This window comes from Caenorhabditis briggsae (assembly GCF_000004555.2).
Source record: "Caenorhabditis briggsae complete genome, chrI, whole genome shotgun sequence".
Taxonomy (NCBI): domain Eukaryota; kingdom Metazoa; phylum Nematoda; class Chromadorea; order Rhabditida; family Rhabditidae; genus Caenorhabditis; species Caenorhabditis briggsae.
The window spans coordinates 1,635,788-1,650,793 of NC_013489.2; the positions used below are offsets into that span (position 1 = coordinate 1,635,788).

General features: G+C 37.2%; 3 protein-coding genes across 3 annotated transcripts; all 3 read right to left on the reverse strand.

Moving 5' to 3' along the window:
• Positions 1–2,121: 2,121 nt before the first annotated feature.
• On the reverse strand, positions 2,122–7,801 carry Cbr-spe-8 (the record flags this gene model as incomplete). The annotated part of the gene is made up of 7 exons (XM_045241183.1): positions 2,122–2,235; positions 3,060–3,282; positions 3,331–3,467; positions 4,179–4,418; positions 5,176–5,385; positions 6,842–7,254; positions 7,699–7,801. The coding sequence occupies 7 exons, from the start codon at positions 7,799–7,801 to the stop codon at positions 2,122–2,124; spliced, it is 1,440 nt and encodes a 479-aa protein (XP_045092863.1).
• Positions 7,802–8,259: 458 nt separating this feature from the next.
• Positions 8,260–11,521, reverse strand: Cbr-rnp-8.2 (the record flags this gene model as incomplete). The annotated part of the gene is made up of 7 exons (XM_002638713.1): positions 8,260–8,487; positions 8,991–9,045; positions 9,131–9,725; positions 10,009–10,364; positions 10,413–10,478; positions 10,840–11,313; positions 11,361–11,521. 7 exons carry the CDS (start codon positions 11,519–11,521, stop codon positions 8,260–8,262), a joined length of 1,935 nt encoding a protein of 644 aa, XP_002638759.1.
• Positions 11,522–12,399: 878 nt separating this feature from the next.
• On the reverse strand, positions 12,400–13,558 carry CBG05097 (the record flags this gene model as incomplete). Its single annotated transcript, XM_045241194.1, has 5 exons — positions 12,400–12,469; positions 12,517–12,935; positions 12,981–13,184; positions 13,243–13,486; positions 13,536–13,558. The coding sequence occupies 5 exons, from the start codon at positions 13,556–13,558 to the stop codon at positions 12,400–12,402; spliced, it is 960 nt and encodes a 319-aa protein (XP_045092864.1).
• Positions 13,559–15,006: the final 1,448 nt, after the last annotated feature.

Genomic DNA, 15,006 nt, shown 5'->3' on the forward strand with positions numbered 1-15,006 from the left:
GAATCCATGCGGAAATGCTTCTTTTCGCGCCTTGGGAGGACCAGAACTGGACATTGCGCAATTTTTATCAACATTTTTTGATTGGTGATGAAGATTGACAAATACAAACAACTTTTTGAGCGTTAAGGTTTGTTTCTTCTAGGAGAGAGATCAATTTCCGAAATTGATCTTTTTGGAAGCATTTTGCTGAAAGTGTGTATTACGGTAGTTGTACCTTTCGAAGGTGTATATCTTGCAAACTAGGCTAGCTGACTGAAAACTGCAAACTAGAAAATAGAGCTTATGGTATTTTCTACGTTTTCTTCATTGACACAAACTTGCAAGCATTTTTAGCTTTTGAGATACATGTGTTCAAAGATAATGTAATTTCTCAAGCTCTCTATCGGCAGTAGTTCAAGTTTGAACTCGTATATCTAAAAACCTAAAAACGCTGTCAACAAATGTTCAACTAGTAAAATATAGCTCATTGAATTTCGTAAAGTTTTGTATTAAAAAAAAAATTTCAAACTCAGCTCTGGGACTTGAGATATAGACATTTTAATCGGGAAGCGCCGACGCTTAGGACATCGTAACTAACTTCAAACTTGGCATTTCTCTTACAATCAATAAGTGTAGAACTTGAGAAAATCTACAAAATATAACTAAATTGGGCTGCATTTGAACGCTGAGTTTTGAGCTAGATAAGGTTTTAAAGGCGTATGGCTAGAAGAGCTATCCGAGAAAGGACAAGATTCTAAAGTCCCTTTCTCCAAAACTAATAAAAACACAGATATTTTTCAAATATCGAAATGTTAAGCTTGAAGAATTCTACATTTTAGTAGAGAAATCATATTTGGAGCTACTCTAGTTTTTGAGATATGAACCTCTAAAGTTTCCTCACATGTCAATAGAGTGACCCCGCCCCTGGCTTTCAACTTTGAGCCAATTTATCTCATTTCCTGTAGAAGATATCGAAAGGTTATCAACTAACAAAATGTTAATCATAATATCAGCAATATTTTATCAGGTGACCAATTTTTTTTATCTTTTACAGAAAAACAGATAAATTGGGCTAAACTTTGTACTTTTTTCTGATTTTAAGCATCTCATGAGTCATGACTGTCTAAATTTCCATGATCGCTCCGAATGGTTTTTTTAAATCTCATTTTTTCTCGTTCTCTCCTGCCAATTTTTTTAGCCGAGCCAAAAAACTTTCACTATTTGCCAGGGATCAATGACGACGCGAGAATTGAATACGGAAGCAGACGAGAGTAGGCGGACAGTTTCGGAAAAAACACTTGGCTACAGTAATCCAAAAAACTAAGACATTTAAAAAATTTAGAAAATCAGTAACTTCCAGGGAATTCAGAAATTCAGAAATTCAGAAATTCAGAAATTCGGAACTTCAGAAATTCAGAAATTCAGAAATTCAGAAATTCAGAAATTCAGAAATTCAGAAATTCAGAAATTCAGAAATTCAGAAATTCAGAAATTCAGAAATTCAGAAATTCAGAAATTCAGAAATTCAGAAATTCAGAAATTCAGAAATTCAGAAATTCAGAAATTCAGAAATTCAGAAATTCAGAAATTCAGAAATTCAGAAATTCAGAAATTCAGAAATTCAGAAATTCAGAAATTCAGAAATTCAGAAATTCAGAAATTCAGAAATTCAGAAATTCAGAAATTCAGAAATTCAGAAATTCAGAAATTCAGAAATTCAGAAATTCAGAAATTCAGAAATTCAGAAATTCAGAAATTCAGAAATTCAGAAATTCAGAAATTCAGAAATTTTTAAAATTGGATTCCTGGGAAAACTTTATATAATGGATTTCCAATAAATCGAAATTTCAAAAAAATCAGAATTCAATTTCCAGACAATTCCAGACAACTCCAAAAAACTTCCCCATTTATTTGCTTTAAAAAAATTGTGCCAAAATTTTTTTCAACTGTTTTTTTTTCATTTTTCGCGCGCAGACATGCAAATAAATACGCAGAAAGCCTATGCATACAGACAGGAATTAAGCAATGTTTGAGGCGAAAAAACGTCGAGGTGCGAAAGGAGGGAAAAATCATGATACTACTCGACAATCAAACAAGTTGAGGAAAAGCAAATGTTTTTATTCCGAAAAAAAATCAGTTCGATCAAGTTAAAATTGGCACTGATGGCTCCGCCTCTTTTTGACGGCGAACTCTGGAAAAAAACGAACCGATTCGACCAAACAAACCAGTGGCATCCAGCTCATGCATGCCGGCTTCCTGAAAAGTTAATTATCTAATTAAGTAATTAAGATATCAAGAAACGGTCAATTAAAAAAATGTTGGAAATTTCATGGGTTCTAATTTTGTAGTAAACAATTTTTTGATTGCTTTTTTAGTTTTGGAGATATACGCTGTCAAAGTCGGACGATACCAAAAAGACGCAGACAAAGTATAAGCTCTCGCTGAACGTATATATCTCCAAAACTAAGAATGCTATATAAAAACAGCTGACTGCAAAATTGTAGCTCATAAAATTTCCTGCATTTTGCTAGTTAACAAAATTTTGCTAGCATTTTCCGCTTTTGAGATATACGCGCTCAAAATCAGGCGATCCAAAAAAGAGACGCAGACAAGGCATATGCTCTTGCTGAACGCGTTGATCGCCAAAACTAAAATTGCTATCTAAAAATAGTTAATTGCAAAGTTGTAGCTCATAAAATTTCCTACATTTTGCTAGTTAACAAAAATTTCCTAGCGTTTTTCGTTTTCTAGTTATACGCGTTTAAAGCTGACGAGCTCCGAGATCAAGGAGAGACGTAGAGAAGCCATCCGCTCTTATTTCTCTGCGTTTCCCTTTGACTTCTAGGGGTATATCTCAAAAACTAAAAGTGTTATCAAAAAACTTTTTATTACAGAAATGTAGCTCTACAAATTTTGTGCATGTTTTCAGTTCGCAAACTTTTCTAGCGTTTTTAGTTATTGAGATACACTTGGTTTTCCGAAGCTAAGAATATTTCGAAATCCAAAAACACTAGAAAAAAACTTCCAACTAGTGAAATGTTCCAAAATTTATGCTGAACATTATTCTATCACTCTCTAACCTCCTTAAAAATCTCAATAATCCGTTTCGAACTGATTCTCTGCTCCGTGTCATAAAGTCGGCTTTGTTCAAATATGGCCTTCACAAACTCCGGACACTCCACGTCGATCGTCAAAATGACCGATTTTCCAATTATAGCTTTTCTGAGCTCATTTCCTCGTAGACCACACGATTCGAACGGTGTCTTTCCATCGGTATACACCTCATAGACCAATGCTCCGTAGCTGCAAAATTGAAATTGCGCGCGAAATGTAAATTTTGAATTCCCACACCTGTAAATGTCCGATGCCGTACTGTAGAACCCTTTTTTCAGCGTCTCTGGAGCCATATACTTCACTGGAAGACATCCTCCTTTTCTCTCTTTTATCGCCACACCTTTCACGGATAGTCCAAAGTCCGAGATTTTGAGCTGGAATAAAACAAAATCCAGAATAGCTGGAACAAAGTTGTCAACTAGTGAAATGTAGGAAATTTTATGAGGGTTATTTTTGTAGTTGATAGTTGTTTGAAGCTAGCTTAGTGTTTGAGATATACCCGTTCAAAGATAAAAGATGCCAAGGAGGCGCAGAGTCGCGAGAGCGGCGCTCTTCAACTTTGAACGCGTATATCTCAAAAACCAAAAATGCTAGTAAATTGTTGTCCACTAGAAAAATGTTGGAAATTTTTTGAGCTACATTTTTGCAGGTAAACACTTTTTGATAGCAACTTCAGTTTTCGAGATATACGCGTTCAAAGTTGAAGGAAGACGCGGAGAAACGAGACTTCTCTGCGTCTCTCCTTGATCTCGGCGAGCTTCAATTTTAAAGGCGCATATCTCAAAAACTAAAAGAGCTATCAAAAAACTTTCAACTAACAAAATATAGCTCATAAAATGTTACAAATTTTGGTAGTTTATACAACTTGTCTAGGTTACTTAGCTTTTGAGATATACGCTGTCAAAAGTGAAATAGCTATTTTTTGAGTTTTCCGTTTAGCGCGTATATCACGAAAACTAAAAAAGCTATCAAAAAACTTTTAACTAATAAAATATAGCTTATAAAATTTTCAACATTTTCCTAGTGAACATTTTTCTGTATCTCAATTACTTAATTAGATAATTGCCAATTAAATGTTCACTCACCACTTTCTTCGAGTTCAACAGACAATTCCTTGCCGCAATATCCCTATGAATCACATGTTTTCCGTGCAAATAATCAATACCACATGCCGCATGAAACAAGTACAGTATCTTGTCTTCAGATGACACTTTTGATTCTTTTGATAATAGAACGTCTTCCAGTGAAGAGCCATCACAAAATTCCATCACTATCATAATGGGCTCTTTCATTGTGCAAACACCATAGAATTTTATGACATTTGGCTGAAAAGTCGATTATTGATTATTTTTTCGGGGTCCACTTACATGAGCCAAAGTGAGCATCACATTTGCTTCTTTCAAAAACAAAATCTTCTCATTTGCCGACAAATGATTCTGATGCAATGTCTTGACGGCGACGATGACGGGCGGTGTGAAGACTGATGTCTGTAAATTTAGGAAAGCTAGCTAATGTAGCTAGAAATGCAGGAAATTTTATGAGCTACATGTTTGCAGTTGAAAATTTTTTGGTAACATTTCTAGTTTTCAAGATATAAGCGTTCAAAGTTAGAGGGAGACTCAGAGAAGCGAGCGCGACTGACTTCTCTGCGTCTCTCAAAGTATACCTCAAAAACTGAAAATGCTATCAAAAAACGGTATCTTGCAAAGTTGTAGAACATAAAATTTTATATTAGATAACATTTGAACTTTTTGAAAAAAGCACATTAGTTTTTGAGATAATAGCGTTTTGAAATTTAACTTTAAAGGCGCATATCTCAAAAACCAAAAACACTATCAAAAAACGATCAACTACAAAAACATAGTTTATACAATTTTCAACGTTTTATTAGTTGGTAAAAAATAGCTATCGCTTTTGGTTCTTGAGATAATTTAATTTTCCAAAAAAATGTTTTTTAGGTTTCTGGTTTTTGGTTATTTGCATTTATCTCAAAGTCCAAAAACGCTATCAAAAAACGGTCCACTACAAAAGTATAACCCATAAAATTTCACACATTCTAAACTACATTTTTTCAAAAATCACCTTCAACTTGCCCTTGTGAACCTCTCCAAACTGTCCTTCTCCCAATTTCTTATTCAATGTCACTTGTTCGTTGTTCAGTTGCCATTCGTGACGAGCCAAACCACAAATAAGGGTCATATTGTCATAAAAAGGGATTTGATTCAATTTGTGGTATGCAATAAGCTCACATATCGATTTGAATGCATACTTTTTCGTCCAGTACAGTTTTTTCTGTAAAAATTTGAATTTTTCAAATTTAAGTTTACAAAAGTTTGTAAATCTCAAAAACTAAGATAGCTGGAAAATTTTGGTCAACAAGAAAACTGTAGAAAATTTTATGAGCTACATTTTTGTAGTTAAAAACTTTTTGATAGCTTTTCTAGTTTTCGAGATATGACCGTTTGAAGTTAAAGGGTGCCGAGAGATGCATGTCAACATGGCTTCTGTGCGTCTCTCTCAACTTGGAGCGCGTATATCTCGCTCAAATCTCAAAAGTCAAAAACACTAAAACAATTTTGTCAACTGGAAAAGTGTTGGAAATTTTATGAGCTACATTTTTGTAGTTAAAAAACATTTATAGCAATTTTAGTTTTTGAGACCTATGCGCTAGAAAAGGAAGGAGCGTCAAGAAGACCTCTGCGTCTCTTGGGGTGCCCTTCAACTTTAAAGGCGCATATCTCCAAAACTAAAAAGGCTATCAAAAACTTGTAAACTACAAAAATATAGCTCATAACATCTCCTACATTTTTCTAGTAAACAAAAATTTTCTAGCTTAAAGGAGGCCAGACATGAAAAATTTCACAGTTCTAGTTCTTTGATATATGACACAGTACAGTCAGAAAATATGTATGGTCACCCAGCCATAACTCCAAGTTGCCGTATAAGCGAGAACGCGAACTTCTTCAACGCGGCGGCACACTCCTCGTTTCATAATCGTTTTAGCGGCACTAGACGACAGGTGCCGTGTGGTGTAGAGGTGAACGCGCTTGTCTATCGGTCGCGCATCGCGGGTTCGATTCCGACCTGTCCATTTTCGTTTTTTTTCTGTTTTCATGCTGCGACATCATGGAATGACAGAATATCGGCAAAAAGTCTGGAATTATCGCCTAACATTGAAGAAATCTTGTGTGTACTAAAAAAATAAATGCTCGTCAAGTAGCGCGCATTGGTCGCAATCGCACGACTTTCCGTCAGAATACATGATCTCTCCCCAATAAAACCCCGTAGACTTTCGTGTCTGGCCTCCTTTAATACATTTTTGAGATATATTGTCGGAATAAAAAATGTGAGACTCGGTGTTTGCGTACTTTGATTCCCGCCTCCTCCCACCGACGCTCCGCCCATCGGATTTAATGAGATTTTCATGATCTCCAAGTGGCGTGCCAAAACACCACGCCGCACTTGCAAAGCGATGGGCGGAGCGTCGGTGGGGGGAGGCGGGAATCAAAGTACGCAAACACCGAGTCTCACTTTTTTTATTCCGACAATACGCGTTCAAAAATCAAAGATGCAAAAGCCCTCCGTTTTTACGTCTCTTGGGGTGCCCTTTAACTTTAAAGGCGCATATCTCCAAAACTAAAAGAGCTATCAAAAAACTATAAATTGCAAAAATGTAGCTCATAAAATTTCCAACAATTTTTTAGTTGACAAATTTTAGCTAGCACTTCCCGTTACCAAGATACCGTACCGTTTTAGTTCTCTTCACCAGAACATGCGAATTCTGATAGTGCCATCGAACACTAATCACATATGCCACTCTACGTCCAACCTCAGTCATTCGAATCAAAAAATCACCATGATTGCTCAGCATAGATTCACACTCGGTTCGTCCCATGAACCCATGATAAAATGGTAAATTATCAATGTTGTTCTCGACACGTCCCACTTCATCTGAAGGCACTTCAATCAGTTGGTCCCGTTGTTTTGGCGTTTTCGAGTCTTCTGGCTGATTCTTCGAATCGAATGATGCCGATTTTTTGAGATTATTGATTTTTTGGATTCTCGGGGTTTCTGGAGTTTTCGCTGGTGTTTGAGGTGTTGGTTGGAGGATTAGTTGAATTGGCGTTTTTGCCAAATTATCCAGTGCCACATTTGGATTTTCTGGAAGGATCTAAGAATCCCAAATATTTGAGAATTTCGAAAATTTGACATTTTTGAGAATTCTAAAGTTTAAACTTTTGAAATTTTTCGAGTTTTTGGTCAGTGGAGCGCGGTTTTTCGAAATTCAATGCAAATGCGCTCTGCTGAGAAAAACAGAACTTTCAAAAAGGCAATTCAAAGAAAGTTGTTTTTTTTGGCAATTTTTCTAGCGTTTTTTTTCAATTCAAAATTTGAATTTTTCAGATTCGAGCCGCTTCTCAGTGCTCTTTTTCGCTCTTATTTGCTAAAGATGCAAAGAATATCATTGGAAATCTGGATTTTTGTAAAATTCAACAAAATTCAGAAATTCGACAATAGAGCGCATTTGCAAGCTATTCCCTAGGGAGCGCGTAAAATTAAGAGACGCAGAGAATTGGTAGCAAACTCGCTCCACCGCTAAAATACCCGTTTTCGTCTCTTCCGTACTACTGATCGTCGTCGCAGCCGTTTTTGGCTCCTCTTTCTCCTCAGACTGCGTGGATTCGGGTTGAAGTTCGACGCCAGACATTTTTTAGAAAATTTTCAAAAAGAAATAATACAAAAATTTTGCGAAAAATCAATACTAGCATATCAACTTTTCATTTCACACACACCTGATTTCTTACTCTCTCGCACAGTGTATTATAAAAAAATTAGAAAAATCGGGGGCGGGGAAACCAATAAAACAATGATTTTGGGTGCTGCTGATGATGCTAGAAAATTCGTCGTCTCAAATTGTGCAAAATGAAAGGGGGCGGAGCCCGGGAAAAGTGGGCGGAGTCGAATAAAACAGGAAAGGACACACAATAGATGAGGATCACGTGGGATAAAAAACGGACACACTTACACAATACAAGAATTCAATAAAAATAATGGATTTTTCTCAATTTTCTAGACCCATATTTGACAGGGGAGATGGAGGAAGAAAGTGCTCAACGTGGCAAAAATTCAAGAAAAATTGAGAATATAAATATATGACACAGATTATTAGACGATGACGTCGGACTTCTGAATCCCTGAAGCGACAGCGACGTCGTCAGCCTTTGAAGACGATGATTTGTCTTCTGAAGTCTTGTCGACGTCTTCTGGATTCTCAACGTCTTCTTCGATGGCCAGCTTTTCGGTCAAGTGCGGAGACAGTGGACAGAAATCCGAGAGATCGCCGACGAGATGAGCAATCGATGGGACTGACGAGTGACGGCACATTGGGTATTCCTGGAAAAACGGATTATTGATTTTTTTCAGAAAATCGTAATTTTTCCGAAAAAAGGTTTTTTTTCATATTTTTTTAGAAAATTGCATTTTTTCAGAAAATTCAGTTTTTCAGATTTTTTCGAAAATTTCAGAAAATTTACGATTTTAGAACTTTTTGAAGAAAATTATCATTTCTGCCATTTTTTACGAAATTTTCAGACTTTTCAAAAATTATCATTTTCGAAAAATCCAGTGTTGGGAGTCTAAAAACGGATTTTTCTACTGAAAAAAACCTATTCAAATTCAATTTTATCGATTTTTTAAGAGCCAAAAAAAATCGTTTTTTCAGCCTAATAATTGGAATTTTGGTGACTGAAAATTGAATATTTACAAATAACACTCAAAAATTTGGAGGCAAAAATCTGAAAATCTGAATTTTCAGCTCTAAAAACGGAATTTTCCAATATTTCCGAGGAAAAATCGAAAATTCGGTTTTTAAAATTCTATTTTTGTAACTGAAAAACCCAAGTTTTAACTGAAATTTCTTGATTTTTTTGGTTTTTTTTGGCCTCTAAAAATCTGAAAAAATTGGTTATTTTTTGCTAAAAATTTAATTTTTGGTGAAATTTGGATTTTCTTCGTTTTAGACCCAATAAACTCTCACCGGCGGGAACACGAAACTCTTCTGATCCGAACTCGGCGCTGCGGAATGCGAATTCGACGGCAGACGGCTGTTGTTGATGTCCTCGAAGTCGGACATCTTCTGCTGCTGCTGCTTCCATCCATCTTCTCCATCTTATTTTCGGCATTTTCCGACTTCTGCGGATCCATACTGGATCTTTCGAACACGTCATCGTCAGCAGTGTCGAATTCCTCGCATTTCGGTTTGATTGGCGAGAATTGAGGAGACGCTAGCGGAGCAGCCGACAGAGATCCACTTTCAGCACGAACACGTTTCAACGGAGACCATGGAGCTGGTGTCTCGTCGTGGATTGGGGGCGGAGCTTCGAAAGAAGTGGCGTCCTGAATCATCGGGTTCATACGAAGATTCCCGGTGGAGACAATCATATCGGAGAGCTCCTCATTCGTCAAATCTCGCTTTTGATGATCGTTCGGACCCAGATGCTTTGTTATGAATGAGCAATTGTTGGTGTCGATTGGAGAGAGATGATCGAAGGCGGATTGAGGCGGGATGCGGAGACGACTGTAGGCAACCACCGCTGGATCGTGTGGTGATGGGTTTTTATCGGCGTTTGGAGCTGGAAAATGGGATATTTTAGGAAATCAGAACAATTTTTGACCCGAAAATCTGAAAATTGGTCGAAAATTCGAACAAAAATAGTTCTGAAAAGGTCAGAAATCGGTCCAATATAAGGTGAATTGGCCAGAATTTCGGGTAATTTTTCAATGAATTTTGAACCATTTTCAACCTATTTCGGACCGTTTTTGACGAATTTAGGACAATTTTAAATGAAATTTGGACCATTTGTATGATTTGGAGAAACCGAGAAAACAATACGGCTGTAAAGTAATAAAACCTACTCGAGTTGGGCGCAAACACGACTGGCGACGATGTACGTGGATATTGCTCATAGAACAACGACGGGTTGATCACCGAGAGATTCGGACGTTGTCTCTTCTTTCCCTCCTCTCCTCCAACGAGCATCACATTCTCCTGTTGCTCCTGAGCCGCCTGTCTCGCAATTTGAGCCAAAAACTCGTGTTGAGTCATCGAGAGCGCTTTTGGCGTCGTCGTCGGTGATGGTGGCGGGAGATTCTGCGAATCCGCCAGGCGCAACTCCATCTTCCATGCCGGCGGTGCCTGCTTGTGCTCCTTTGCCGACGATGCGCGTGATCTTGAGCCGGTTGGCGACGTGGCTTGGCTCTTTTCCGTGCTCCTAAAGAAATTAGGTCAATATTCAATCATTTATTGAGTAAAACAGTACTTGGAATTAGTGCCAAACGGATCGATTGGGGTTGTGGCGCGGAGCAGGTTGGCCAGGTTGTCGAATCTGGAAAATATGGAACTTCGATGGACTTTTTGGGAGTTTAGGTCCTATTTTTGGCCATTTTTCATGTTTTTTGGGTGATTTTTAATAGATTTTGGACCATTTTTCATGAATTTTGGACCATTTTTCATGAATTTTGGATTATTTTTCAGAATTTCGGACCGATTTTTGATACATTTTGGCCCATTTTTCGAGAATTTCGGACCAGTTTTCATGAATTCTGTCCATTTTCGACGGATTTTGTATGATTTTTTCATGAATTTTTGACCGTTTTCGATGAACTTTGAACCATTTTTTTGCATTTTTAACCGATTTTCGATACATTTTGACTCTAATTTCGACCAAATTTTGGCCAAAATCGCACCTTTTCGCTCCCTCGGCATGATTCTCAAAATGAAAATCGTGCTGCGTCTGATGGTGATGAGCTGCCGGCTGATGATGATAACTCTGCTGCTGATGGAATCCTCCGTACTGTGGATACGCGTCAAAAAGTGTGCTCATCGCTCCAGAGTACGTCTCGTTCTGGAATCCTCCACGCCCATTCTGGACGTATCCCTGATTCCGACGTCTTCCATTCGCTCCTCCCGCTCCGTTGAATGACGACGTGCTTCCCGACGAATTCCTGAAGCCACGTGGATTCTGCTGATAGCTCGCTGGCTGCTGGCGATATGTATACGTGGAATTCTGATCTGCGGACGGGCGGTAGGGCTTCTGGACTCGACCACCGCCGCCGTTCCCACTGTGAGAACTTTCACGAAGCGGCCGAATGTGAAGTTGACGACCGTGGAGGCTTGTTCCTTGGAAGTTGTTGAGCACTTGGTACAGGCCTTCTACAGTTCTGATAAATGTAATTTTTATGTCTAGAAGTCAAAAAAGGCAACATACTTGAAGACGACAAGTGCATGTCTAACGGTTCCACTTCTCACGATGACCTTCTCGACATGGGCGACACGATTGAACACCTCGAAGAGCTCAATATCGGAGACCGTCGACTGCAGGCCCGAGACGTAGGCAGTACGGTCGCAACGCTCTGTTTGACCATTCATACCTGAAAATTCTAAGCTTGTAAAGGGGAAAATCGAGAAAATCGAGAACAAAAAAGCGAGAAATCGAGAAAAAATGACGAAAATCGGAGAATTTTCTAATAATTTTGCGCACGGAAAACGCACTAAACATGCCCGATTTACTCAAAAACGCATTTAAAAGTCTGAAAAATAGTTGAAAAATCCGGAAAATCGAGAAAAAATGATGAAAATCCAAGATCAACCAAAATGCCGATTTTTCACAAGAAAAATGCGGTGAAAACGCACAAATTGACTGAATATTTGTTTAAAAAACCTGCAAATCATCAAAAAATCGAGAAAATCCGGAGAAAAGCGCCCGAAAATGCTCTCAATGGACAAAAAATGATGACAAATCACCGAAACAATTCGACTTCAATTCTCCTCGCGCAAAAAATCTACAGTACCTCTTACTTTCGTGGTGAAACGCCAATGAAAATTTTGCAACATGCGCCTTTGAATTAAACTTTGAGAGATATATTTTCGAAGTTTTTAAAGCGATTTCAGAGCGAATTCAGCTGAAAAAAAGCGAAAAATATTCATTCTTCTAATTATTAATTTTTTAATTGTTAAACTTTTTCCCAATGTGTCTCTTATACTACTCAGGAGAAATACATCTTTTCCTCCAACATAAGTCATCAGAGCCATTTTTTTCAAATTATTTGGTTTGCTATCATATGATTACCGAAGTCTTCCACTGATGGTTTATGAAATCTATTCACGAATAGAAATCAATGTTAGGCCAACAACAACAAAAAACGGTCTTGATAAATGACACAACAAAGCAAATGGGGGTCTAAAACTTGATTTAAAAAAAAAGAAAATTACGTTGGTTAACAAAACTAAAAACTACAGAAAATGGATCAATTAATCAATAGTAGTATGAATTGTCGTCTGAAGCTTGTTGAAATGGAGAGAAGCTTTTTTTTATGTCTGTAAAAAGTCATGAATAAAAGAGGTTTCTTTAAAAAATTGTATACCTTTTCCGAGATGAACGACGTCTTTCCGTTGAATTTGAAGGCATGGAATCGTCCATATCGTCCGATGGATGACCACGATGAGATTTTTGACGAGGAGCAATTTCCAAACGGAGAGATGGGGAAGAATCGTATGAATCAGTTTTTGCATTAGACTCGTTGCGATCATACAGATCATAACTATAACTGCACTTGTGGTTTCCATTAGCATCCGAGCCATCGTTGGAATCAATTTCATCGGTGACATCAATTCTGTTAATATTATTAATGTCATCGTGAGATCCCATTTCATCATTGGAAGCCGTCTCGTCTTCGGAACCTTTGTTACCACCCATATCATTTTCCGAGTCCATATCATCTCTGGAATCGATATCATCTTCAGAATCCTCCTCTTCGAAATTGGTTGAATTGCCGAAAATCGTCTGCAAACGTTTTTTTCCACTAAGTGACACAAATTAATTATATACCTGCTTGGTTGTCACATCAATTCCTTTCTGGTGAGCAATTACTTTGGCGTGAGCTACTGTTCTATACAGCAGAATTTTAGATCTCAACTCATCAATTTCATTCTCATTTAAGCGTCTCTTCTTCACGTTTTGTGCGTCGGGCAGCTCAAATGAATCATCAATGACAACGTAATGGGAATAGACGTGATCTTTATACGAGAAAACCTAAAATTTCAATGATTCAGTGAATAATAGCAGCCTAGAAATATCAAATATCTGAAACGTGTTTGGATAGGTCTTTGCATTCATATCGAATACATCGAGCAGTTGAAACGTTTGTTATGAAAATATCCATAGAAACGAAGCGCGGTTCGTGCCGAATATTCTCAGACTTGACAGTTTTTGACCAGCACATCGTATCATACGGAATATTTTGATTAGTTGATTTTGGAACTCGGATTGTGAGCATTCCATCTATTTTCAACTTGTTCAGTTCTAGATAACCGATATTATTCGCATCCACATATCTGAAAGTAGCCAGGTCATTTATCTTTACTGACGAGATTTGTCCCTCACTTTTTTCCATTGATAACATACATCCATTCTGAAAAAGCTCTTTGAGTCAATTTTGGGATTTTGGAACTTTTAACGAAAATCACTTAACTGTGGCTGTTTGCTTCAATGAACTAGAAAATTATTAAAAAGAGAAATTGTTCAATTACCACGAAAATTGGGGGAAAAATGGAAAGTTGAGAAAAATTAGAAAAGTGATTAAAAAACGGTGAATTGGGAATAACGAGCAAAAATTGAATAAAACAGTAAAACAAGAGGAAAATTAGAAGAAAGAGAAAAATCTATTCAGACAAATTGGCAGTCATCAGAGTTTCGACACGATTTCAGCCTGAATTTTATTTTGAAATCCTGAGAATTGTGATATTTTTCAAGATTCACAGTCCCCACTGTTTGCAAAAAGTTAGGGATTTTTCAAACTTCAAGAAAATTTCGAAGCTCTCTCTCTCAGCAGATTTACAACAATTTCGATAAAATCCTGCTTTATACAGATCGGAAAATCTAACTTAATCTGCACAGACCTGCTATGTCCCCACTGATTCGTCCCTGCTGAGTACCCCCTGACCCTGATGTGCTTTCGATGTATCTCTTTTGATGTACCTCCGTAATAGAGTCCAGTACGCCATCCGAAAAATTTCAGAAAAAAAAGAAAATTCCATCTTCAGGAGAAATAAAGCCACTGAACGTACCAACATTTCAGAAAATACTTTGAGGTTGAAATCGGACTGAAGCAACATACTGAAAAAATAATTTTCATTTCCAAACTATTTCCCTTTATTTATGCCTGCTTTGATGGCTCTGATGACTTATGTTGGAGGAAAAGATGTATTTCTCCTGAGTAGTATAAGAGACACATTGGGAAAAAGTAGTATAAGAGACAGTGGTAGTGAAAGAGACTCGGTAGTATAAGAGAAAAGTAGTATAAGAGATGGTTGTATAAGAGAATTTGCCTTCAATTTGAACAATTCCTCCATTTAGCAAATGATAAAAATTTAGCAAGTGAGACTATTTTAGCAAATGAGCGAGTTTAGCTAATGAGCATATTTAACAAGTGAGCATTTAGCAAAAAAACATCAAGCTAATGAGTATTTGCCCTTTAATTTGCATCACTTCTTCGGATTTCCGCACCAGAAATCAATTTTATTAACCCGAAAAAAAAAACATAATCAATTATGGGGTTATCCATGTAGCGAAACATGATACATTTTTGAAATTTTTGGAAATCCCGAATTTTCGGATTCTGTAAATCCCAAAAATCGATTTTTTTTTTGGAATTTCCGAATTTTTGAAATTTCTGAAAAATCGCGAAATTCGTAAATTTTTTGAAAATTTCAAATTTATCGAAAATCTCAAAATCAGGAATCCGCAATTTCCAAAAAAAAATCCCACAAAAAAATCTGGAAAATAACCAAATATTGAAAAGGTATTTCATAATCGCATGAAATTCAAAGGCACACAAGACGATGCTATGCGCCTT